Genomic DNA, 27,482 nt, shown 5'->3' with positions numbered 1-27,482 from the left:
ACAGCCTACACAACATCTCTGGGGTTTAATTATTAAATACTTCCTGTGAAATATAGTTCATGTTTCAGTGTGACAGTTAATTCAGCTGAAGAGTTCAAAATAGGCAGAATTTTGTCACCTGAATTCCAATGACTAGTCTTATTCTGCCTTGTAATACTAGCGTCCCAAGGAATACACTACTGGAAATTTGTCATCTGTGGCATTTCTTTGGTCTAGCCATCTATCCACCCATCCCTTCATCCAATAAATGTTTACTGAGTGCCTACTCTAAGACAGATTGTTCTCAGCACTGGGAATATAGCAGCAAACAAAATACATTAAAACCCTCACCTCACTGGCTTTATTTCTAGTGGAAGAAAATACAATTAACAATCAATATAATAAAAAATTATGCATATATTATGTCAGAAGATGATTATCACTATGCAAATTACAGAGCTGAGTAAAGACTACAGAAGGTGTTGGAGAAGGGACGGAGAGTTGGCATTAAATAAGATGTCCAGGAAGGCCTCATCAAGCAGTGATATCTGGTCAACAACTTTAAAAGAGGTGAGTTAGCAAGGTGGACAGTTGGAGGGAGAGCAGTTCATGCAGGAGTAACAAGCAGTATATATGTCTTGAGGTGAGGGCAAGACTGGCATGTTCTAGGAACACTAAGGAGCTTGGCGTGGCTGGAGAGAGAGAGAGAGACAGAGTAGGAGAGTAGGAGTTAAGTAAGGGGAGTGGCAGGGCTAAATCAGGGCCTGTGGGACATTGTAAGGATGCTGCCTTTAACTCTGAGTGAGATAGGAAGCCCTGGGAGGGTTTTCAAATAATAAGTGACATGCTCTGACTTATATTTTAAAAGCACTACTCTGCCATCAGTGTTGAGAATAGCCTACCTTAGAGGGCTGGGGTTGGTAAACTACAGTAAAATTAGGCCATGCCTATTTATCACATAATGTCTACGGCTGCTTTTGCACTACAACAGCAGAATTGCAGAGTTGCAGCAGAGACCACGTGGCCTGTAAAGTCTAAGATATTTAGTTGACCAACCTCTGCTCTAGAGAGTCAGGGGAGAATGTTACAATAATCCAGGAGTGAGATGACTGTGACTTGGACCAGAGTGGAACACTGGAGGTGATATAAGATGCTCAGATTATGAACATATTTTGAAGGTAGAGCCAACAGGATTTTCTGATGGGTTAGATATGGAATAACAGAGAAAATGATTTTTGGTTTGAGCAACAGGAAGCTTGGAAGTACTGTTACTATGGAGTGGAGCATGTTGGGAGGGGAAAATCAATGGTTCCATTTTGGGCATATTAAAGTTTGAATATGTTCTGAGAACCACCCCTTTAATCATTTTATGAGGCTAGTATAACATTGATATCTAAAACCAATAAGAACACTTCAAGAAAGTCAAACTACAGGCTAATCTCATTCATGAACATAGATGAAAAAACCCCAAACAAACCATGACCAAACCAAATTTAGCAATCTACGAAAAAGACAATATTTCATATCCAGGTTGGGTTTATTCCAGGAATGCAGGTTTATTTTAGCATTAAAACATCAATTCATATAATTCATCATTTTAGCAGAAGAAAATAAAAATGTGATAATCTCAGTAAATTTAGAAAGAGATATATGAAAAAATTCAACACCCATTCATGATAAAAACATTAGGAATAGAATGTATTTTTACTCCTAACATTAGGAATAGAATGCATCTTCATTAACCTGATTAAGGGTAGCGAGAAGAAACCTAAAGTAAACATCATCCTTAATGATGAACTGGAAACTTTGTTTGAAATCAGAAATAATAATGATGGCCACTTCTAATAAATTAGAATTATTAGAATTAGAATAAATTAGAATAAACCACTTCTAATAAAAACTGCATTAAAAATCCTAAGCAACTTTATAAGAAAAAGAAATAGATGAAAGGAAGCTATCATTATTCATAACTGATATGATTGTATATATAAAAAACCCAGACGAATCTACAGGTAAATGTAAGAATATAAAGAGATTTTTCATAATGTTGCTTGATACAAGATTGGCATAAAAGTCAATTCTACTTATGTTCTTGCAAACAATTAGGAAATAAAATTTTAAATATTATTCCATTTATGAGACCATAAATATGAAGTATATAAAGACAAATCCAACAAAAATATGTGTAAGACCTCCGAAGAAAATAAAACTTTTATTCAGAGTTATTAAAGAAGATCTGAATGAGTAGAGGAATGTTCTACATCCATGGATGGAAGACTCAAATATCGTAAATATGTTAACCTTCCCCATATTGCCCTTTAGTTGCAATTTATTTCCAGTAAAAGCTCAGCAGGTTTTTATGTGCATCTTGGCAGGCTGATTCTATGATGTACAAATAAATGAAAAGGGCTAAGAATATTAAAAAGGCTCTTGAAGAAGACAACTGAAGTTAGGGAACTAGACCTAGCAGATATGGAGACTTATTAAAACCTATATTATTAAGACAGTATAGTCTTGGGGCAGAGATAGGCAGATTGACCAATGGAATGGAATACAGGATCTTGAAACTGGGGGAAGACCTTTTTGTTAGTTTTATTCCTACATCATATTTTTATGCTATCATAACTAGATAAGTTTTAAAGTCTTATTTTCCAATTGCTTGCTGGTACATAGAAATATAAGACTTTTATGTTAATTTTGTGTCGAGCAACATTACTGAACTCTGTTATTATAATATTTGCTTGTTGATTCATTTGGGTTTTTACGTACAAAATCATATCAGTTATAATTAATGACCAGCCAAGAAGGGGCTCCCCCGAAACATCCATTCACTCCAGTTTAACGGCTGTGGCAGAGGAGAGAATCAACAGCAACACAGGCTGTGCTTGAAAGAAGAGAAGGAAGTGGGATGCTCCCTCCTCCAACAGAGTCTTTCCAGGAAAAGCCATTCAAGGGCAGTGAGATCTTTTGAAGACCAGTCTTTAATAAGTGGTGTGATATAATACCATACTTCAATAATTAGAACCTGGTTAAGTGAGAAAAAATCACTGTGTGTCATACGCACAGTGCTGCCACATGGTTTGTGTTCAACAAGCATACATGTCCATCTGCCATCACATCTCTTCTCTCCACTCCAGGTCCCTACTTCAGAGAGATTTTTTTTTTTTTTCCTAAGAAATACCTTATGCAACACACATGCAGAACTTTTCAGGTGTAATGAGTGGTTACGACTCTGCATGAAGCACTGTATTAGGGCTTGCCTTTTTCAATTCCAAGATGAATTTTGTAATGAAATAGTAAATAAACTGCTTTTGACATTGTATTCAGTGAAGTTGCCATGTCAAGTTTAAATATGAAAGGAGAGTTTCCCAAATGAGATGAATCAAGAAGTCATAGAAGATGATTTAAAAGTTTTATATATATATATATATATATATATATATATATATTTATATATATATATATATATATATATTTAGCAGACCTTGATTTTAATCAAGTTTTAATGGATTAGGCAGCAGTATTATTCAAAGCTTTACAAAACAAGTAAAAATTCATTCACATTTTAATGAGAATGTTTAAGGAATCAGACAATTATTAGTTTTGGATGTCAAAGGTTGAATGGATTTCAAAATAAGACATATATATATAAAGTATCCAGTATACAAGTATTGATACAATATCAAGTATATTCTTGAGACTTAGATTCATGAATCAAGATCATTGTGCAGTGGAAAGAAATGTTCCTATCACAATGCTAAAACTGCATGACTTCCCCTAGAAGACTCCCTGTACCACCCTCCTTCTATGCTGCCCACCTGGCTTTACCTTCCTGCCCCTCTTCCCTTGGTACCTTAGTTACATCTCTTTCATAGCACTTTTCACACGCTGGTCATTGTTCTTTTACTTCCCTGCATCCATCACTAGGCTATAAACTCCCTGAGTGGGACCAAATTCTATTGGTTTGAATATTCCCAAGTCCTGGCATATAGTAGGCACTCAATAAATACTGGCAGAATGAGTTCACTGTAAAATAATAGAGGAGACAGTGGGCATTTTAGAACTTTTTAAAAAAATTCTAACATAAAACATTTCATTCCCTCTTAGTTTTGTGATGGCAGACAAAGCATCGTAATATATCCTTTCCTTTCTTTTTCCCTAAGAATAACTTTTTAGGGAGTTCATACTGTTTTTCAACAGTACTTTGTTCAGAAGTGTGCACATCTGTTAAATCCCACTGAGTAAAAGTCGGCAACAGCAGGTGAATCTGTGATAATTCTGTCAGATTTTCCTGTTGTTACCACCCTCCCATGGCCAAACCACATCTCAGCTCAAGTGACATTCATGACCCAAATACTCTTTCCTACCCACTCTCTAAAAGTTCATTATTATTCTACTTACAAGCCAGTTCATATTTGTAAGCAAAATAACTCTAATGTATATAACGAATGCAACACATCTTGGCATCATTCAAGCCTTATGAGCATGGGTTAGCATGCTTGCCAAAAGCCCATGTTCACATGAATGACAAGATTCATGTGGTGAGAGCCACCAATTACGTAGTAAGTTATGAGTTCAAGTAATATGGGCATATGGCTTATAACCTAGGTTTATTCTGGTTTTAAGGAAAATGGATCTAAAGAATAAAACAATACTTACACTGTTGGTTGCATTGTTTCTCTGATTTTTCTATATGCTAGTAAGGATGCAGATCCTACTGTCTGTATAATTAAAGAAACAAACAAAGAAAGCTGCAGGCTTCCAACAGAGGGTAACTGCTTGGGGGTGGGTGTCAGAGTAAGGGCACAGGGTTATAGCATATAATCACATTTGGCCACCAGTGAGGTTCTATCCCTCTTTGCACTATGAAATATCATCTGGCTCAGAGCCAGCCATGTAGAAATGGTTTCATCCTCAGACTGGTGAATAAGCAAATCAGAAATGGAATTAATTTACACTTAGGCAATAGTCCTAATTTTGTATGTGTCTGGTCAGCACAATAATTTATTTTTGAAATAAAAGAGAGTAAGAATCAATAAATAATACAGAGCTCAAAGCTTCCAGAAGGTGCAAAGCAGAGACAGGACCCTGGTGATTTCAGGAAGTGCATGACACTTAAATGTATTATTAAAAATAAAAGATTCTGTTAATAAACAGTTGGAACTGTTTTCATTAATCACAGCCTCTATGATAATAAACATGTTTGGATTTCTTTAAATAGAAAATAAACCAAAGGGAAAACATTCTGAGGTAGTGTCAGGAAATCAAAGGACAAAGCCCTATCTTTGTAAACCAAAGTAAAAAACGTGGTTGGAATTTTGGGGAAATGATTTTGCTTGTGGGATTGTCCTTAAGAACTTTTAGTTTCATTGAAAAAATTATATCATTGAGTTAAGTTTCAAGTTGAAGACACCCATCAGAACCTGATTTCCCTTGGCACCTCCCAAATTTATCATTACATTTATGACAAGTGTGCAGGTGATTTTGTCTTTGTGCCAATTGGGTTTGCACTCAATAAGCCCAAATGAAAAGTCTTTCTTTCCTGAGAAACTAAGGCCTAAGCTAAAGACAGCTATTTGAAAACACTTTACCAACATAGCACATATAAATTAACACTAAGACAAAGAAATATGACCAAATAGACGTAAACACAGTGATTATGAGACCAGTAACCAAATACTTGCCATGTACTGCTCCAGACACAAAATTCTATTAAAGTTGTTAGTAGATGGCTCGTAGAAGAAAACAGAAATTATAGAACTATGAATCACAGGCAACGGCTGAGTTGAAAGTAAAACTAACAGTCTTTTAATTCCAAGCTAGTTCATAAAACTCAAACTCCGTTTTTTTTTTTGTTTGTTTTTAAAATAGATTCAGGGGGTACATGTGCAAGTTTGTTACATGGATACATTGTAGAGCGGTGGGGTTTGGGCTTCTGGTATACCATCACCCAAATATTAACCTTGATTTTAGTCAAGTTTTAATGGAGTAGGCAGCAATTATCTGGGAAAGTCACGTGACCTCAGATCATGGTTTCACATCGCCATAAGAGCAAGGTGATGTTTGAGACCCACATGGTGAGCAGTACATTGCCAGATTCACTGAGGCATGATAATGTCGAATAGGAGCCCATCACCATGTGGAGAACGTATGAAAGACAATAGTTTATTTCCAACTCATGCAAATACATATTTTTTTTTCAGGCCACATTAAAGATTTTGCTTCATCACAATAAATAAGGGAGTGGTATGCATATCCTGTCGATAATTAGAGCCACAAGAACTCTTACAAATAAGAAGTTATTTAGTAACTGTCAGCTTACCTGCTTTACAGGAGAAACATGTAGAAAGGTGAATTATTTCAGCGAAGTTCTACTCATCCAGATGCCCTAGGCTATGGGCTTCTGCAGGCTGCTCTAATGTGTTACAAAACCCTCTTGGGTGAACTGGGTGTGGATGCTGCATGAGGTTTTCATACACCTTCAGCTCCAGAACCAACTTCTGATATCAAGACAACCCTCACTACTCATTTTTCTATACCACGAGATACAGAAATTCTGAGAACTTTTTGAAATCATAGTTATCTCTCTTTAAGAGATCAGAATATAAAAACTTAGGGGCTGAGATAATAAAGGAAAAACACAGGTATCTGCATGGAAACTGATATGAAAGTGATTTTATTGAAAATATATGTCTTTTTCTCAATCAGTTCTATATTTTTCATCCTTAGCATTATGTCACATGAAATTCTATGATATTGACATGATAGTGACATGGAAAAACCAAAAATGAGCTCTAGAGACAGGTAAAAAGTAACATAAATATCTTCTCTACAAATGCTGCCTGGTAATCACAATAGTGAAATATTTTATTTCGCCTAAAAGCCTCTTCATCTTGCAAACAATGTCTCAAAGTGGGCTTAATGCATATTTAAAAGGTATTTTATATAAGCAAGAGGCTTCTAAAAAGAAAAGCAAGGTAAAGAAGGTATTTTAAAAAGGTATACTTTTAGAATAACAGAATCCTCACATTTTATTTAAATAAATACATATTTTGTTTCTGTTTTTAAACAAATCCAAAATAATATTTTCCTTCTCTTGAAAAGATTTATCTTTGTTTAAAGAGAAGATCTTTAAAAAATTTAGCACATAGGTTATATTAACATTTTCCCTTAATGATGGAGTCAAGCCAAGAATGTATCATCAAAGTTCCGTGAGTAACACATTGCCTAGAGGGCTATGATATTTCTTAATAGTTAACAGCTTCTAAAACAATCTAGTCACCATTTCATGATTAAAGGGCAAGGGTACGGGTATTGTTTAGGAAAACTAGCTTCAAATTCTAGATGAAAAAGTCTGTTCACACTGGTTTTATTACAGCATGTTTAGAAGATGACAAGTATAGTTTTCTTTACAATGCAGGCATTGGGGGGTCTTTTTTGTTGTTTTAATGCTCGTAGTAGCACACTGGCAGTGCTAGATTAGATTGATCAATACAGCATGGGCCCATGGAAAATATGACAAAGTGGGAGACATTCCACCTCCAAAATTATGACTAAAATCAAAATTTAGTTTTTTAATGAAAAATGAAAATGTTTGACCATGAGGGACATGTAAACATTGAGACATGGAAGTATCCCTAAACTTTTATTTGAGGAAAATATGAGATGCCAGGCAGAGCATGTTCTGGCCGAGTTCTATTCTCGAGACTGTGTTCGTGTGGGCAGAGAAGATGAAGAGCAGAGAAGCAGGGCTCACCTGTATTCTCCAAATGTCCCATCATCTTCCTTCATAGGCTGGATTTCAGGGTCAGCATGGGCATCTTCCTTTTCTTTAACTAAAATGTCAAAATGATATGATTTTCTGTTGATCCTGTTCTTTCTTATTCAAAGTCCATGAGAGCATTCTTTGAGATATACAGCAGTGAAAAATAATTCTATACACAAGTAGATGTTGTACAACCATATATATTGTGGCCACACATATATGTTGGTGTTTTATTTTTGAGGCAACTCAATAGAATGTACATTTATTAACACATAAAGTTGACTAGTCTCACCCAATAAATAAATAATTTTTAAGTTCCTAAGATTTCCCCCTATTTTACCAATCTATTTATTAACTATATTAATGGTTGCAAATTGTTTTTGTAAGCCTATTCTTTCACAGATTTTTTTTTTCTTGTCACTGAAGGGAAAATGGTCAGGTAAAGGAAATATAAATTTAATGGGTCCGCTAAATTGAATAAACCATTACATCATAGGGAAAGCAATGTCACACATCACAATATGAAGACTTAGTTCATGCATTACTTCCTCTGAAAAACTCCATGCACCTTCCCTGCAACTCTCCCCTTGCCAGTTGGTTTTAGGTGTTACTTCAGCATCCATAACTTATGTGGAGTCTAAGAAAGTAGACTCACTACTGTTTTCAGAGAACAGATTGATTTAATCCTCCAAATGCCTTATGATCGTTGACAATGTTTAGGTTGCCATTATATAAAAAGGGATCAAAAGTCATTTGAAGAGAAACTCCAAACTCATGGCTCTGGGAAGACATAATATTACAATCTACATGATTACCCCCATTATTTCTTTTTAGTTTAATGGATTATTATGTAGCATTATAAAGCAATTTTAATCTTTCTTTCTTACCTGGATATTTACCACCCTTGTTTCTTCTGATGAAGCAAACGATCAGCAAAATTAAGATAAGGAGAGCGACAGCACACATTAGACCAATGAACCAGCCCTGAGTTGCAATATCCACCTGCCGGCTTGCCATCGCTGGAAAATAAATCAACGGTGTTGGTGGCAATAGGTTAAGGGGAGATGGGAACTGCTGCAGTCTCTCAGAGTAAAAAATTGCCACATTATGTGAGCTTTCATATATTTTGCATGTGGCCCCAAATTAGGATCTGTCAATTATTAATCAGAAATTATATAAATACTTAACTTTGAAAAATCTTCATTCATTAAAAAAATCAAATAGAGAAATCTGAATAATGATAACATTAAATGCTAACAAGCCCTGGTGAACATTGTGTTCACAGTTATTTTCACTATATATTCTCAATAAAAACAAATTCCCAAACCAATTATTCACTGTTAACAGGATACATTTTACATTAAGTACAATGAGAAAAATATAAAACTGAGTTTTAAACAGAACAGAATGTATACATCTAATTGAGTATTTTCTCTTCAAAGAAACTGCTTTTAGAGGCTACACTGTCCTTGCAAGGCTGTTGTCATTTTCGATATTTTTTAGAAATCTGTTAAAAAAAAAAAAACGGTCCACACAAGAAACCTTTCCAGATCAGAAAAACAGCTGTATTGTTTTATATAGCAGCTCAATTTGCACCCAAAATATTACTTAGATTTGTTATTCACCTCATTCCTTAGATTTGTTATTCATCTCATTCACAAGAGTTGGTTCTGAGTGGAAATTTCTGAAAAACCAAATCTACCCTCAAAGAATCAATGTTTGTTATTGCTAAGGATCCATTCAAAAGATTGGCATATCTCTCAGTCAATGAAATCATTATTTGCCCAAGTGACTAGTTTGTAAAGAAAGTACTCACTTATGTGTATACATATCCTTTCAGTGTTCATCTATTCTGTTTAATAAATGTGAAACCCCTTATTCCATCAGTCATAATAAGCAAAATTTCTAAGAAAACCACAGAATAATTAGCATTTTGGGTATTATTTTAAAGTATCAATCTTACGGGAAAAAGTGCAGCATCAATGACTATTCAGACATGCCCATGCAGATTTGCTTAATTAACTGGCATAAATTATTTTTTAAAAGACCTTTATTTTCTCTCTTTTGACCATAATCAAGATAAAACATTTTCTTCTTTTGACTCCATAAGCATGCTTATATCATGCTTTTAATTTGACTGAATTTCTTCTGAATATATTTTACACAGTTGAGTTAGGTGTGTGTGATCTCTGGATGCAGAAATAAACATGACTACGCATATCCCAGGTTCTGCCAATGTTGCAAGAATAGCATCTCATTGCCTCTTTTTCTCCATATAAAGTTTAGGGAGAAAAAGGAAATGCTAAAAATCAAGTGTGAAGAGGAAGGTTAAAAAAAATATGGACATATGTAGAATAAATAAAATGAGAAGCAAAAATACCTTATTTGAAATACAAGTCAAAGGCTGGTAGCCTTTTCCCAATAGGCCCTCATGCCTCATTAGTTAGTGAAGTTTTGAGCTGTATTATAGCCACATACAAGTAAAGCACCAGTTTAGGTAGTTTCTCCTTGCCATATACATACCACAGTCATGATGATGAAGATGAAGACAATGGTAAAAACACTGATGGCTAACAGTTTTGGACCCTTACCATAGGCTTGGCACTGTGCTGAAGGCATATCTCATTTAATCTTTACAACAAGTCTCTGAGGTAGGCATCAGGAATAAAGCCGTGCCCAGAGAAGATTAAGAACTTGCCGAAAAGTTGGAGCAACCTGTGTCTGACTCCAGAAAATATGCCACTAGCCATTATATTATACTGCTGTAATGTATTCCTAAAAATAATCCAGATATCAAATCTGCAAAAGTCTTCAGTTAAAGAATAAAATGCTATAGGCACTTCCTATTCTGAGACAGGCAAAAAGGTATTAAAGTCCATCATTACATCTGCTTTGGCAACATATTTCTTTCAATTAACGCCCACTCTGTGCTTTTTCTTCAAAACTGAACCAAAAACCAAACGGCATTAAGTCTCTTAAGCATTTGACTAAAGTTAGTTCTTGTTTTTAGTGTGCTGATTTACAGCCCTGTCATAATAGATTCAGCATTTACATTTTCCATCTAATTAAATGCAACTAAAAAGGGAAAAACAAGATACTCAGGTACCAGCAGAGATATTGTTCTACAAGGATGGTGACTGCCAAAATCGAACTACTGACTGGCAGTTTGCTGCTATGCAACCATGCAAAAACTGGATGGATGTTTGATGGGTGGTGTACAAACATCCACACTGACTTTGAATTTCTGCCTCTATGTCAAAAAGAAAAAAATGTTTCACTGCCCTATTATTTAAAATAGGCAGACACAATATGGTAATAGGTGCATGTGTGCACATACACAGTCACATTCAGACACACACAAGTACACCAGAAATTGATATAAAACAGAAACTGTGTAAATGGAATAAAAACTTCTATTGAGTTTCCATGCATAAAATAAAAGATTTAAATTCCAGAATGATTAAAAGAGGCCTATCAGGACAATCTAAAATCATCTGGGACATACAAATCCAAGCCATAACCACGATCGTGCACCACAAACACACACACACCCCCTACATAGAGAGAATTAAACCTATGTGGGTTTTCCTTCTAGAGTCAGTTTCAATGGGAGGGTATCACCCATTGAAGGGCTGGGTAGGGCTGAGTAGCAGAGTAAAAGAGAATCTTCACTATCTGAATTTTTAAAAAAATAAAATTATATTCATGTATTATTTGAGTAATCCAGAAAATGATAAATTAAACACATATAAAGAACATGAAAATAGAATGAGATTTGCTTTGTTTTCTGTAGGTCAGCTTTACCACAGTCTTCTGCTCTGGCGTTGCTTGCTGTCATGGGTATCTGTGCTCTGTGATAGGAGGTCTCTGAGGAAAATGCTCTTGAGTCCTCAGAACCATAGAATCAACATAGAAGAGAGACAGGGTGAGGGAAATGGTTATTTGTTCTCTACTATTTATGAAGACTGCACTATGGATGAAAATGTCCTGTTCAAATGCTTAGATGTATTTAGGAAGAGCAAAATGTGACCTTAACCAAAGTTTGGAAACAACTGACAAAAAACCCGTTAGGCCCCGGGAAACAAATCTGTTTTAAATCCTTTGTGACGACAAGAAAGACTGGGTAATTGAGGGACACAGGTAAAAGAGGAAGGGGACGAGGTGGATGGCGTTAATGAGAGGTCAGATCTGGTCATACCAGATGGGGTGGCACTAACGAGAGGTCAAACGGGGGCAGGGAGTGGCGCTAATGAGCGGTCACACGAGGTGGGGTGGCGGTAATGAAAGGTCATTCCAGTAGTACGGGGAAGAAGTGCAGCATCAGGACACCGCCTATCTCGTTTGTTTTTCAGTTTGTGCCATAGGAAAAAAATTAAGAAATATACTTTAAAAATCCAGACTATAAAAGGGAGAGACGGTGTAATGGTAGGAAGATTCATGAAACAATTGTAGATGAAAGTTGAGTCTAGGGTCCTAAAGTTAGCAGAACTCAGAAGAAGAGAGAGAAGTAGATCATGAATGCAGAGTTTAAAAATTAGCCAATGATATGCTTTCATGCCAAACACTGACATCCTTACACCGCGAACCCAGAAGGAAGAGAGGAGAGGAGGAGCAGGAGCAGTGGCAGACGGTGGTTTCACACTGGAGTTAACCCAGCAGCCCCAAAGGATGGAGCATTGTGAACTGGGAAAAGGGAGGCCGCGTAATGGTAAACTGAGACATTCTAGAATGCTAGCAGCATTTGCTCTTACAGGTGATGTGTTAACTAAGGTCACTAGAGTTGACTCAATATTTGTTCTTTTTAATACATTTATATGTAAAAAGTGACAAGAACTGGTTGTGACCTTGTCCTGTCTCTCCATCACAGGCTCACAAGAAGGTCCACCTATCATGATTCCTCATCTTGAACTATCTGGCAGTTGCTGCTGGAACTGTAGGCATTACACTGCTGAGTGAAAAATAATTTTCTAAAGGAGTTGTCTTTTGTCCTATAAAAGGACAAAAAATGCTACAACTTGATTTTGAGGGTGAATCTAACTTTGGCTAAAGTCACTTTTTCCTTTCCTAAGCATTTCTAACAATTTTAACAACAGGTCATTTTTATACATAGTAGATTCTTCATAAATAATCCAGAACCAGTAACCACGTGCAGCCTGCAGGGGTCCAGAATCACTGACTGGATATACCAAGTGTTGACTGAAGCTGCCCTTTCTGAGACAGCCTGTCCTCCTTAGCCTATGGACCTTTGTGACCTTGCAGTGGGGTATAGGGAGGGCCTTTCTTCTGGAGATGGAAGGACAAGCTTCTAATCCCAGCTCTATCACGTTCCTACTGGGTGACCTGGCAGGTACTCCACCTCTCTGACTTGAGGGGTAAGTGGAGTAATAATGATGCCTACAGCATAGGATTGTTGTAAGGACTGAATGAGAAAACCACTTCCTGCTGTATAGGAGAGCTGACTAAATGCTAGTCCTATTACTATTATTAGCATTCCAGCTATATATGAAGATAATATCTACTTGAGCTTTTAGCATTTTGAAAATAAAAGTTATCAATAACAACAAACAAAAACCTTGTAAACTAGCTACGAATTGATTAGATATTACCCTTTTAAGTTTAACACACAGTTTTCCTAGAACTATGTACATAAATATGTACATAGATATGAAATACAAAAAACAGAATAACAGAAAATGTGTGGTTTTCTTAAAACATTATGATTTTAGCAAACGAATATCTTTAAAATATAGTTTAACACATTATTGTTGGTTTCTTTTTTAAAACCACTTATGATTTATATTTTTCTAAACTGTAAAACCTGACTTTAAAAATCATAATGTTTTGTTAATGAAAGTCACAAAAAATACATTGTGTAATGTATTCTACAGGATATGCACATTTCTTTAAGAACGCATGCAGTGACTGAAAATAATATAGGGGTATGAACCGCAGAGTGAACATGTACCACAAACAACTCTTGTTGAAATGTAAGTAAGCAGAGATTGTTCTCCATCTAGTGAGCAAATACGAATGTTCTTGCATTTCACATGAACATTTTTCTTTATTTTAGAAACTTCACTTTTTACTTGTATATTTTGATAATATTCACAGAAGTAAATATATACAGGCAGTAAAATTTGGTGTGATAAAAAATGTAGCATATGAATTGTACAAGTTCTTGTTCCATACAAATGTAATAATATCTCTATCAGTTGTCTAAGCAGACTGCAGGGTTCTGCTGGGTTGTAGGCCATTTTGAAATAAAGAATTGTGACTTTCTTTTCTTTTCTTTCTCTTTTTTTTTTTTTTTTTTGAGATGGAGTCTTACTCTGTTGCCCAGGCTGGAGTGCAATGGCGCAATCTTGGCTCACCGCAACGTCTGCCTCCTGGGTTCAAGCGATTCTCCTGCCTCAGCCTCCTGAGTAGCTGGGATTACAGGCACCCGCCACCATGCCCAGCTAATTTTTGTATTTTTAGTAGAGACAGGGTTTCACCATGTTGGCCAGGCTGGTCTCAAACTCCTGACCTCAGGTGATCCACCTGCCTCGGCCTCCCTAAGTGCTGGGATTACAGGCGTGAGCCACTGCGCCCGGCCAGAATTGTGACTTTCTTGTAAGTTCTTTCATCTTCAAAAGCACTTTAAAAATTTCAGTTTAACACTGAGGGAAAGTTTACATATGTGATATGAACACTTGAATTCTTTACATAACATAAGTTAAAATCATATTTAAGTCTATTTTTGTGATGGTTTTTGGTAATAATGTGGCTAGAAGATGATTTGCTAAATTCCATAATTCATTTGATATAAAGAACCAAAGACAAAAAACAAAACTCCCAACCCAACAGGGCCCCATAGAAAGACATTCATGCCCTACCCATAACACAGCTCCACCAGCCCCCATCTCCAGCTGGAGCACCTGGCGGCCTCCACCTCTGAGCGGGAGCCAGAACAGGTGTGGTGTGCGCCTCACCTGGGCCTGTCTCAAACACATCCTCTGAACTCACAAAACCAGAGTCCCCCACAGCACCAACTCGAACTTTGTATGCTGTTCCTGGCATTAGACCCTTTAACCCAAAGAAGCTCCGAGAACCATTTACAATTTCTTTTCTCCATTCTTCTTTGCCTATGGAAATTTTGCAAAAACAACAAATTTGAATATTTTAAGGGACCACAAGTCACTTAATGCTTCAAGAAAGGAAAATTCTTTATAAGCTAAAGACAAGATGTAGGATGCTTAGATTTACCATTTTAGATTATTATAAATGTAGTCATGTCAAATAAATCAATTTAAATGACCTACAGGAAAATATCCTCAAAGAAAAATAGACTGGGTATCTAGCTTGCTTATTAATTGTATATATTCCCATTGTATTAATTCTCCTCTTTAACACAAAGGAAGGTTCTTTATCTGCACCTTGCCTTATGAAACTGTTGAGTTTCTCTAAAGATGTTTATCAAAAGAACTGTTATACATTAAATAGCTTAAATGAACTATGGGAAAAATTGTTTTTTAAGATTCACAAGATGAATCTTTCGGTAAACTTAAATGCCTTCCAATGTATCCAATTAATTGATTCAACCTTTCCCAGGTATTGGTTTTTCTAAAGGGATCGTCATTTCTAAAAATATTTACTGGCATGATAAAGGCTTAAACAGAAAATTGGACTCTGTTCAACACTTTGTCACAAACATCGGCCACCTCATTTGTTCTATATAAGCACACTGCATTTAGGAGGGGGCACTGGTTTTCACAGACTGCTGAAAGTGAAAGCTGCCCCATCTCCCAGTAGATGTGGCCAGGATCTACGAAGAATGCCTGACTTGAGAACATATCAAACATTAAAACATAATGAATGCTCTCCCAAAGTATTAATTTTCTGCAGTTTCTTATAAAATTCTGTTGGGCTAGTTAGGGCAAAATGAATACTTTCAAGTCAGTTTGATTTCTGTTACTTCAAAGTACAATTTGAAAAAAAAAACCTTTTCTTTTTTCCCACTTGTACTTGCAAATATAATTATTCCTTCCTATTCTTGTTTATGTGTTGTGGGCATAGAACCAGTTTTAAGTACTATGATATGAAAATAACATACGTAATGGAACATATGCCATCTGTTATTAATAACACAAAAAAGCAATTCCTAGTTGTGCATATAATATGTGGTAGGCCGACGGTTCACTATACTTTTTTTTAGATAAGTCATTCATTTAATTGGATCAAGTTATTTTTCAAGATGATCCATACTAAATTCCTAAGAATGTTCTTAATCTTTTAAAATGCATCCCCCAAACTAAAAATCGGGTAATGAAATTGTTTCTTACTGCCTGCTACACCATATTCAACATAAAAGTTCACATGCTGTGGTCCCTCATATTCCCAACTGATATTGGCATAGGTCTCAGCAGCTGCGGCAGTAAGATTGCTGATCCTGGGATTTACTGCTTGAACTAAACATACAATAGAAAAATAAAACAAACAATCATATTGCAGCACCATACACACGAATATAAAATAAGTTTAAATACTGTGAAATTATGCAAATAGAATTAAATAAGAATTTACAGCTAAAATTTAGGGTTCACTCATGCTTTGCTTTCATTACAGAAATTTTTTTGTTTCTTAAATTACAGCATTAGGAAATAAATTAAATATCAGAAATAATGATGCATGATATTAAAATATATGAGTTCTATTATATGGGTTCTAAACAATGTTAACTGTTGTCCATTAGATACAGTCTCAGGAAATGTCACCGTCTTCATTTATTAATGTGTGATGGAGAGGGGGATTGCTGAACAATCCCAGGGACAGATGTCGTCATGGAATGTCAGAGACCCCGAGGTAAACCCCAATACTATGTGGCTACTTTTCACTTCTATTTGTCATCTCAATGTAGGTCTTTGAAAAATCTGTGTTGGTGTGACAGAGAATGCCCCTTTGAACAGCGCTTTTGATCTGTTTTAAGAAACAGACTTCTTTGAGAATCAACCTCTGGGAAACTCAGGGACCCCAGGTAAGGAACCCCTGCTTTAGAGAATGATGGATGGTTAGGGGATGTTGGAAGAGAAGCTGCAAAAGAAATTTGCAGATATGTTCTATCAGAAGTTAAGAAAGAATAAATAAAAGGAGTAAAAACTATTTCATGTAACATTTCCCAGAGAGCAAGACAATCTTACCTGTTAACTGTTTGTTACAAAGCATTTTCTGAAAAATCATAGTGCAACCTAAACAGCTTCTTAAAAATCCAAATTATGGAGACCAGATGATGCTACATGCTTGCTACTGGGTAAAGACAACATCTAAAGTCATTAAAAAATGTTATTTGAATACCCAAGGCTGGCAATTCTATCAGTCCTACCTCAATAGCGTAAACTAAAAACGAAACATTTACAGATGTGTTAACTTCAGTAGTTAAAAAATAAGATCAATTTATTATCCCACATAAAATTTACTAGGATAGTAAATCCGACAGCATCAATGGGTTTACCAAGACACTAAAATTATATTCTAAGACATGTTTATAAAATGTAGAAGCTAAAGACCTTTGTTCAAAGCAATGTAATAAAATTACACTTCTTAGAATTAAGAAAAGAAAGATATTAAAGCGGTTAAATAATGCTCTTGACTTCTAAAATATAATTCAACAACACATGCAAATTTTGTATCTCTTTGTGCTAAGCATGGGGAAACAGCAGAGGGCAAAACTGATTACTGAATTATTCAGAGTCCTTCTGTGGACCTAGTTAATTTTAGTTTTCTGAGATATTCTTCTTATAGGAAAAAATAATAGGAATATGATCAATCAATGACAGCAAATATGCACACATGTGTAAAACATCGATGGCAACCCAGGAAAAACATTAATTTTCTTAAAAAATTTTGGAATCCTGAAACTAAGGAATTTAATCTTGGAGTAATTATGGAAGATGTTCAAGGCAGAACCATAATACTTCTAACACAAAGAGCATTTACTAACAGAAGAGCAAAGTACTTCTAAAAAAAGAGCATTTAGTTTTTTTTTATTTTTTACATTGGTTTCTATGGGTGCTCCCTTCTCAGAGTTTCTTCTCTAAACTGTTCATTATTTTGTTTCTAGTTTTATTGAAATGAAATCAGTATCTCTATGAGGTATCGACTCTCCTATGTTCATTGCAGCATTATTCACAAAGTCAAGATATGAAAACAATCTAAATATCCATTGACAGATGAATGGATAAAGAAATTACCATATATATATACACACACACATATAATGGAATATTATTCTGACTTAAAAAAGAAAGAAATCCTGCCATTTGCAACAACATGGATGAACCTGCAGGATACTGTGCTAACTAAAATAATCCAGACACAGAAAGGCAAATATTGCATGATCTCACTTAAATGTGTGTGAAAGGAAAATAAATCTTTGGGCCCCAAAATCACTAAGCTAAAGGGAAAAGTCAATCCAGGAACTGCTTAGGACAAACCTGCCTCCCATTCTTTTCAAAGTCACCCCTCTGCTCACTGAGATAAATGCATATCTGACTGCCTCCTTCGGAGAGGCTCATCAGAAACTCAAAAAGAATGCAACCGTTTGTCTCTCACCTACCAAGACCTGGACACTCCCTCCTTCGAGTTGTCCCGCCTTACCAGACCAAACCAATGTTCATCTCACATATGTTGATTGATGTCTCATATATCCCTAAAGTGTATAAAACCAAACTGTGCTCTGCCCACCTTGGGCGCATGTCTTCAGAGCCTCCTGAGCTATGGGTATGTCACAGGAACATGTTCTCAACCTGGGCAAAATAACTTTCTAAATTAACTAAAACCTGTCTCAGATTTTTGGGGTTCACATATGGAATCTAAAAAAGTTATACTTAGAGAAACAGAGTGTAGAATAGTGGTTGCCTGGGGCTAGGGGTGGAGTGGGGGTTGGGGAAATGGGAGATGTTGGTCAAAGGGTACAAACTTTCAGTTATAAGATGAACAAGTTCTAGAGATCTAATGTACAGCAGCATATTACTAGTTATAGTTAATAATAAAGTATTATACACTGGAAATTTGCATTTAGCTTATTCTTACAGGTACCCAGAAAAGATACCACAATTTCCTAAGGCATGCTGTTTAGCCACTTTTACTATAGAGAATTCAAACTCTCCTTCCTTTTAATTGCCACTCATCCACTTTCTGACTCACAGAGCACCTATGTGGTACCATACAGGGAGCTCCAGTGTCCCGTCTCTGGGCTTTCCCAACGGGCTGTTTCCTGTGTGCCTCTCCCAGCTGTAAGTCTTCCTCTGTAGAGACCACCAGTGTAGTTACCTACATTTAGCTGCTGAAACTATAACTCTAATCTAGCTACTTCTCTGTTTAAAACTCTGCCTATAGGTAAATACAAATTCCTTAGCAGAGCATTCACAGCCGTTCAGAGCTGTTACCATCTGGCCCCGCCCACTGCTCCATTCCCATCTCAGGGTCTTCTCTTTTCCACACACTCTCTACATGTCAGCCTAAGTGGACCGCTTGGTATAACCCAGACATCCAGTATGTTTTCAAACCCCATGTGCTTATGACCCCTACTGAGACTTTACACACTGCAACTCCCTGACTCATCTGCCAAAAATAAAACAAAACAAAAACTGGGCTTCAAGGCCCAGTTCAATATTATTTTCTTTGTGAAGCTTTTCCTGATTCTGCTTGGCAAAATAAATGGTTCACGCCTCTGTATTCAGATAACATTTTGCTCCAATTTCTAGTTTAGTGTCAATTTATTATGTTATTATTTATTACGTTGGTCTTACCTGCTAGATTTTAAGCATGTCAAGGCCAGGGTTTGTCTTACTGTCTTTATACACAGCTTCTTAAACAAAGGCGGGTGGTTTTATGTGCCAGAGAGACGTTCACTGTTGAACTGATTGAACCTTCTATGCTTCTAGATCTGTCTTGTTTTGTTTTCGTTTAGGCCAGAAAAGGAATTTCATTTTGTATTTACGGGTTCTTCAGTAAAAGAACACAGTGAGAGTCAGGTCACAGAAGGGGTTCAGCACTGGCTGATCCTCAGTACCTTTCTCTACTCACTCCTAACTGCTTGCCCACAGCAGGCTGCACATTAGGTCAAGAATGCAGATTCCTGCCTTGCCAGTTAGTTTCTCCCTGTTTCTGTATTCCAGCTAATTACCCTAGGAGAGTATTTTGATGCTTGGTCCCCAGAGTGCCAGATCAAATGCAATGGATATGGCACTGTGGATCATCAGCAAAACTGGGAACATAAATCTTTTTGAGCCTGCACATTTTTGGTTCATTTCTACACATGCCTTCACAGGTCTACTTCCTAGAATTACAGACCCTGAAATCATTTATTTATTTATTTATGAAATGGAGTCTTGTCCTGTCCCCCAGGCTGGGGTGCAGTGGCGCAATCTTGGCTCACTGCAGCCTCCAGCTCACTGCAGCCTCTGCGTCCTGGGTTCAAACAATTCTCCTGCCTCCGCCTCCCGAGTAGCTAGGACTACAGGTGTGTACCACCACGCCTGGCTAATTTTGGTATTTTTAGTAGAGACAGGCTTTCACCATGTTGGCCAGGCTTGTCTCAAATTCCTGACCTCAAGTGATCTGCCTGCCTCGGCCTCCTAAAGTGCTGGGATTACGGGCATGAGCCACCACACCCAGCCTCATTTAAAGAGACACAGAAATTAAAAAAATATGCCAATCAACTGTAATTCCTACACAAATATTGAGAGCTTTAATCCAACAAGGAAAAGGACAAAAATAAATGACTCAAAGGTCTTGAGTATTTAATTATATTGAGGAGAATGGTAAGAAGAAGGGTTAGTATGGCATCATATAGTTAATTGAATTATCATGGGTTTTCCTTCAGGTTTATAATCCTTTTGTAATTATACATTTGAAAACTTAGGTTTCATTAACATCTCTTAAAATCTGTAAGAAAATTTAAAAAATGTAAACTCAGATGCATTTCTTTTCCCCTCTTTGACCAGAAATGAATTAAAACCAATTTTCATGAAATCATAATTCATAATAAAATCATATTAGATGTTGATGCTTCTTTTTTTTTTTTTTTTTTTTTGAGATGGAGTTTCGCTCTTGTTGCCCAGGCTGGAGTGCAGTGGTGCAATCTCGGCTCACTGCAACCTCCACCGCCCAAGTTCAAACAATTCTCCTGCCTCAGCCTCCTGAGTAGCTGGGATTACAGGTGCCTGCCACCACGCCCAACTAATTTTTGTATTTTTATTAGAGATGGGGTTTCATCACGTTGGCCATGTTGGTTGTGAACTCCCGACGACAGGTGATCTGCCCGCCTCGGCCTCCCAAACTGTTGGGATTACAGGTGTGAGCAACCATGTCCGGCCATGTTGATGCTTCTATAGCTAACGATATCACATGTTTTATCTCTATTCATCTCTTATTTATTCCCTTTTGTCCTGATTTAAATAAAAATTTAAAAGATACATTTAAAAAATTAAAATTTGGAAGGATAGTGGAGAACTTTAATTTTTCTCCTGTCACAGAGCAGCTACACTCCACATGGAGAAGGGAAATAGAGAAGAGGATAGAATTCATTTTCAGATTGAAAAAAAGAAATATTTTTAAGGAAGGAAAACCCAGGATCGCAAATTACGCTTGAGCAGTTTAAAGTCTTACCATGGCAAAATATCCTTTTATGTAAGCCATATTTAACTACTGCTAAACTATTAAAATAAACCATATTAAAATTAAGGTCAGATTTAGCCTTTTTTACCCCTTATTTAAACACTATTCCTTTTCTTATCTGAGATCCATCAGATTTTAATACTGGGGGCTTAATGAACTTTCAGACACTCCATTTTTGCTTGTCTCTCTAACCATAAGTAGCTCACAATTCAAATAAGTAACATCAAATGGTAAAACCAAAACTCTTTAAATAAAGATTTCAGTTTGAATTTATTAAAAACAGAGGGGTGATGTTTTTCCAGTGGAGTGCACATCTGCTTCTAACGTGACAAGTCCATTGAGAATTCAGACTTGCTTCACAGACAGTCCTGCTCAAGCACAATTTCTCTGCTATCAGCTCTAGGCACGGCCACAGTGACATGTCCACTGCATAGGAAACAAGGCCAGGCTTTTAGTGAAATGCTCCAGTTGAAGTTATAAAGCAATATATTATTGTAAAACAACTAATAATTTTAACTGATATCTAATTATCATAGGAAGGAAGTAAAAAAATAAACAGAAGTAAGTTTACATCTTCCATGATATAGAAATTTTGAATTTTTACAACTTCATCCTTTCAAGTCTAAAACTACAGATATAATACTCTCAAGGTTACTGAAAATGGCTATAGTTCTTATTCAATACCTCCAAAATCTATCTGATTGATATTTTGTAATTTACCAAAGCTCTGAATATAAGCAAATTTCTAAGCAAATAGAATAAATCTATCAAGTCTAAGCTCACAAGAGTTGAATAATATAGGGCAAAGCACATTTTTCTCTTGGTCTTCCTTTTCTTCATTCCTGTTTACACTCACCTGATCTGTGAAAGCCCAGGGAAACCCCTGACCATGGGCATGCCACATGAAAACAGTGCCCAGTGGCAGATGCTCCACTGCTCTCTAAAAAGCTGAGTGGTCAACCAGCAGCCAGGGGTCAAAGACTGGGGCATCTTTGGCATTGCCACAAATGGAAGACATATTACAACTTATTCAAGCCCATTCTCTCAACAAATCTTTCTGACCCAGAGAGCTGTCAGAAATAAAGGAGAACGAAAGTAATCCATTGCGGATTGTTGGCTGTTACTCAGGAGGAAGAGACTTAGGCAGTTGGGTAAAGACAGGATGGGATAACACATTTGAGAAGACCATATTGGTCACCTGGAAGACTCACTTGTAGGGGACCCTAAGCTTGGGGAGACTTAGTCCTAAACCAGTTGGAGGGCATTGCTATGCTGTAATTCCAAATAGACAGTTTTGTGCAATGGCAGCCGAGTGTACACTGTGTCTACAAGAAGAGCAGCTAAATCAGAATAGAACAGGAAGCTTGGTTGATCTGATTTCTACCAGGCTGCTTTCATCACAGGGCTAATATTTCTGAACCCCAAATAATGTGGCATGGGAATATAGAGGATCTGTGACAAATCCACAGTTTTGGTCCTGTCTGATCCAGCCAAAATCATAGTATTAAAAGCTAAGATTAGGATTTGTACCAGGGATAAGTCTCAAGAAAAAATTTTTGGAGAATTCAATATGTGGCTTTCTACTTGTAAAGAAAGGACTAGAAATTAATTTCGAAGTCAAGATTGGATGAGATCTCTTCTTTTGGTGGTTCAAGGCATATTTTATTTTCTCTGTTTTACCCATGCTGCACTTCCCCATGTTTCACATTGCAAATTTCACACATGTATAAAGTCATGCAGATGAATTATTTTACCTTTGCCTGCACCTACATCAGGTGGAAGAATACCAGCTTTAATGAAGGGAAACAGAAACAGGACACTATATAGTTAGATGTAACACACCCATGAGCATGTATAGCAATACAAAAACACTTATTAAAACGCTAAAGCATGCAAGAAGAATGAAGTGTACCACATCAGGTATAGGGGACATAGATATGTTGGTGTCCCCAAACTTATCCAGTATTCAATTCCAGTAACAACATTTTATCAGGATACCCTGTTTGAATACTGGGTATTCAAACACATTTCTTAAGGTGCATTATTCATACTTGTTTATTATGTAAGAAGGCTTAGGATATTTCAAACCAATTTTTGGACAGAAATTGTCAATTTTTTATGCTATCAAAGATAGTCAAATGAATAATACTTAAACAACTCTACAATTTAGAGACATGCAAAACCAGAAAATCTTTTATAATATTTTTGATAATTTTCATTGAATCTCAAGATTTTCAGAATAACTTTTTAAAGTATGAAAAGAAGTGTTAATTCCTTTTCTAAATACTGTAATGCTCTATTTTGCTTTCTTTGTACATACCAAAATGTAAAATCTGTTGCTCAAACACAAAATAAATGCACTATTTAATAATTGCTTCGATTTCCTTGCTAGAAAATGTAAATCAATATGTGAACTAGAAAGTTATTTCCAGTAAATCAGGACCAGAACTCGAATTACATATATTTGTGTGTATACAGGTGCGTATGTCTGTGTATGCATATATGTATGTATTATATGTATGTGAACATATATATGTTTGTGCATGAATATATATAATATATACAGTTGTAAATAGGAAACAACATTCTCTTGAACTTCAAATTCAAGCGTGGCAAATATTATGCTTACTCACTCCCGCCCTAAGATTTTAATATAAAGTTTTAAAAAGTTTCACATAGTTGAAAAATATCACAGTCCAATATGAACTACATAGCTGATTATATATCAGAATGAGAAATTACAAATAAGTGTTTGCATTAATCGGGTAAGATAGACACTCCATAGCAAGAAGGAAAAAGAAAGCATAAACTTAAAGATTTTTATTTCATGATGGTTATGATTATATGGATTTTATACATACCCATCTTACCTTCATCCATAGTTGTTACTGCCTCCTCTGTAATTTGACTTCCTGATCCTGCTGATGTTTGTGCATAGAAATAAAATTTATATCGAGTGCTGAAATTTAAATTTTTTAAAGTCCACCGTGTCTTGTTGGCAGGAATTTTTAAATCTACCAGAGGGCCTAATTCATGTGTGCTGTTAACTGTCAATAAGAAATAACAAACAAGTGCATTCTCCATTAATTGTGATAGGAATACTATTATAAATAAATACATCAACTAAAAATGTTCAACCTGGCTTACATTGACTTTTATAATCCCACTCACTCTTTGCCCAGCATAACTAAGTGATAACTTTTTAACAGCTCCTATACTATGTTCTATCATATCATATCATTATATCATATCACAAGGAGGAATATGTTCTCTACTGGCTAATAAACTAGAAGAATTTTGTGGTTGAATCACAGTAGAACTTTTTCCCCTGTGTTCTTGCAGGTGGAGTCGTATTGTTAAATAACCCCAAACATTTTTCTTCAGAGGACTTGTGCCAAAGGAACTATTTTCTATTTACAGAAAATGCATATCTGATTTAATGACAGTACTCACTTAAACTCCACCCCTAAAGGTCGTATTATTCTACAGATTACTTAATTTTTAATAATATATACATCATTTTTCTTAAAAAGTAAGATTTGAAGTTCTTTCTGAAGTAACACTTGAAGGTATATGTATATATTCTAAAGACATAAAGAAAAACTAGTTTGTATTTTCTGATAACAGTTAAGTATTTTTAAAACTGTATTTCTAGCCAGGCGCGGTGGCTCACGCCTGTAATCCCAGCACTTTGGGAGGCTGAGGCGGGTGGATCACGAGGTCAGGAGATAGAGACCATCCTGGCTAACATGGTGAAACCCCATCTCTACTAAAAATACAAAAAATCAGCCGAGCGTGGTGGCGGGCGCCTGTAGTCCCAGCTATTTGGGAGGCTGAGGCAGGAGAATGGCGTGAACCTGGGAGGTGGAGCTTGCAGTGAGCCGAGATCGCGCCACTGTACTCCAGCCTGGGTGACAGAGCAATACTCCATCTCAAAAAAAAAAAAAAAACACCTGTATTTCTAATGGAAAGTTAAATACCACATGTTCTGATTCATAGGTGGAAGCTAAGAAAAGTTCATGTCACAGAAGTAAAAAGTAGAACACAGGAACCCAGAGATAAAGGAAGGACAGGGGGAAGGCGAGATAGGGAGAGATCAGTTAAAGGATACAAAAGAATAGCTAGAAACAAAGACTAAGTTCTGGTGTTCCATACACAGCTAGAAGGAGGATATTAAATGTTTCCAACACAAATAAATGATAAATATTTGAGAAGATGAATATGCAAATTCCCCTGATCTGATCACTGTATGTACCCCATGATGAGGTACAATTATTTGTCAATTAAAATAATAAATAAAATAAAATAAAACCATATCTCCCCTTTTCTTCCTCCCAACAGCTTACTTGGCTGATACTTTAAGGTGTACTCTGTCAAAATGCCATTCGGGTGGCTCGGTGGATCCCATTCCAAAGTGAGAGAGTCCAGTGTTGGATTCACAATCTTCAAAGACGAGGGAGCACTGGGGACTTACAGGGGAGAACTTACAGTCAACACAAGGATTTCTGAATGTTTCAACATGTATTAAAGTGACATTTCACCGTGCTCACACGATTCAAGGTTTTGGGTTTCAGTAACTCATATCTGATTCAGCTGAAAATACATTAGTACAAACCTGTGACAGGCACCCATTTAGTTATTCTCTTCCTTTTTCTCTCCTGTCATTTACATTTATATTCAATAAAACCATCCTCTCAAAACACATAATGACTTTGCCTTTAGATGGACTCAAACCTAATATTTTAAAAAGAGGCAGTCCTTATTTGACTCATGAATGGTGTCTTAATAGAAGCAAACTAGCTACCAAGTGAAATTATTCTAACCGGATCTGTGAGTGGAAGCAGCTGTGTTCTGGACCATTAAGGACTGTTTTCTCCAACAAACCAGGTGTCTCCAAACAGTCAGAATGCCCTGCCTGGTGGGCTTTGGGCCAGCACACCCAGGTGCAGAGACGTTCTTATCCTGAGAGCTGACAGCTGCCCAGGATCTGGTGGTGAACAGACAAAAGCCCAACCTTGGCACACTCCTGGCCCTTGGGAAGGCCCGAGGGGTCTCAGGTTCTCTGTGGCAGAGGCTGGCAAATCACCAGAGGGAACATGTCTGCTCATCTTTAATTCAATTCCTCATGAGGATGATGGCTGGTGGCAGCTCTCTCTCACAATGGTTACCTCCCCTACCACTGCCCCTGGAAACGAACTAATGGAACCACTCTCCCTATTGTCACTCTAGCCAAAAACCAGAGAGTCAACCTGAACTTCCCTATCTGCCTCATTTCCATCATCTCCTCAGACACTAACTCCACTCCCTTAATCTAAACCATATCTATTTCTTCCTATCCCCATCTTCTTTGCCATTTTTCTGCTTTAGGCCCTCAGATGTCTTTGGCTGGTCCTGAAACCATGCCTGGCACATAATTCTAGGCTTCTAAGCTTCCCCAACCCAGTAAGTGGTTCTTTATTTTGCGGGGGATGACAGACCCTGTTAAGAATCTGATGATAGCCATAAACACTCCCTGGAAAAATATACACATATCTTGCGTACAATTTCAGGAGGTTCATGAAGCTCGTTCAACCCATTCATTGACTCCCTAAGGGACTTCAGTCCCCAGGTTAACAGCCTTTGGCCTGCAGGTTGGTCCATAGCACCCAAGACCATCCATGATCTGGGCCTTCCCTAGCTGACCTTCCTCCCTTTTCTTACCAGTTCTGGCCATGCAACTTGCAGCTTTCTGAAGGAGCCAGGCTATTTCATACCTTTCTGTCTTCAGACATACTTCTTCCTCTCTTCTTTTTCCTTCAATTCTCTGATCATCTCCTCTATGACACCTTTCCCTGAATCACCTAAAGAACCAGTGTGAGGCTTCACTTGTGAGAGCCTTGAGTAGGAAGAGCCCTGACTCTCTAAGGAACAGTGAGATTGAGGACAAAAACTTATAATGAGATGGGAGCTGGGACACAGGGTGGTTCTCAGAGGCTGCTGGGCAGCTGCTCGCATCATGAATCTTTCAATCAGCAGCCAGAGTGGGGTGCATCTTCTGTGAACTTCTTTTATCAAAAAGAGCTAAGCAATCTACAGAAGCCAT

At 36.9% G+C, this 27,482-nt stretch overlaps 1 protein-coding gene and 1 long non-coding RNA gene across 51 annotated transcripts in view; one reads left to right on the top strand and one right to left on the bottom strand.

Moving 5' to 3' along the window:
• Positions 1 to 27,482, bottom strand: part of NRCAM (neuronal cell adhesion molecule) — a 304,888-nt gene that overhangs the window by 4,116 nt on the left and 273,290 nt on the right. For 15 of the 50 annotated variants that reach the window (XM_021936170.2, XM_017957085.3, XM_021936176.2 and 12 more), the window contains 7 exons: positions 25,747 to 25,869; positions 24,262 to 24,447; positions 23,155 to 23,190; positions 16,066 to 16,191; positions 14,716 to 14,868; positions 8,632 to 8,763; positions 7,736 to 7,814 (listed from right to left, as the gene is read on the bottom strand). In XM_021936170.2, the coding sequence (XP_021791862.2) occupies positions 7,736 to 7,814; positions 8,632 to 8,763; positions 14,716 to 14,868; positions 16,066 to 16,191; positions 23,155 to 23,190; positions 24,262 to 24,447; positions 25,747 to 25,869 (835 nt within the window). Of the gene's footprint in view, positions 1 to 4,638; positions 4,701 to 7,735; positions 7,815 to 8,631; positions 8,764 to 14,715; positions 14,869 to 16,065; positions 16,192 to 23,154; positions 23,191 to 24,261; positions 24,448 to 25,746; positions 25,870 to 27,482 lie in introns of all 50 variants that reach the window. The other 35 variants (XM_009203691.4, XM_021936182.2, XM_021936184.2 and 32 more) reach the window with 8 other exon arrangements.
• Positions 459 to 25,827, top strand: LOC103883159. The gene is made up of 4 exons (XR_645290.3): positions 459 to 549; positions 13,633 to 13,731; positions 16,641 to 16,757; positions 25,742 to 25,827. It is a non-coding gene; the product is annotated as an uncharacterized LOC103883159 (long non-coding RNA).

This window comes from Papio anubis, chromosome 4 (assembly GCF_008728515.1).
Source record: "Papio anubis isolate 15944 chromosome 4, Panubis1.0, whole genome shotgun sequence".
Lineage (NCBI taxonomy): Eukaryota > Metazoa > Chordata > Mammalia > Primates > Cercopithecidae > Papio > Papio anubis.
This window is presented reverse-complemented; position numbering and strand designations above follow the sequence as displayed.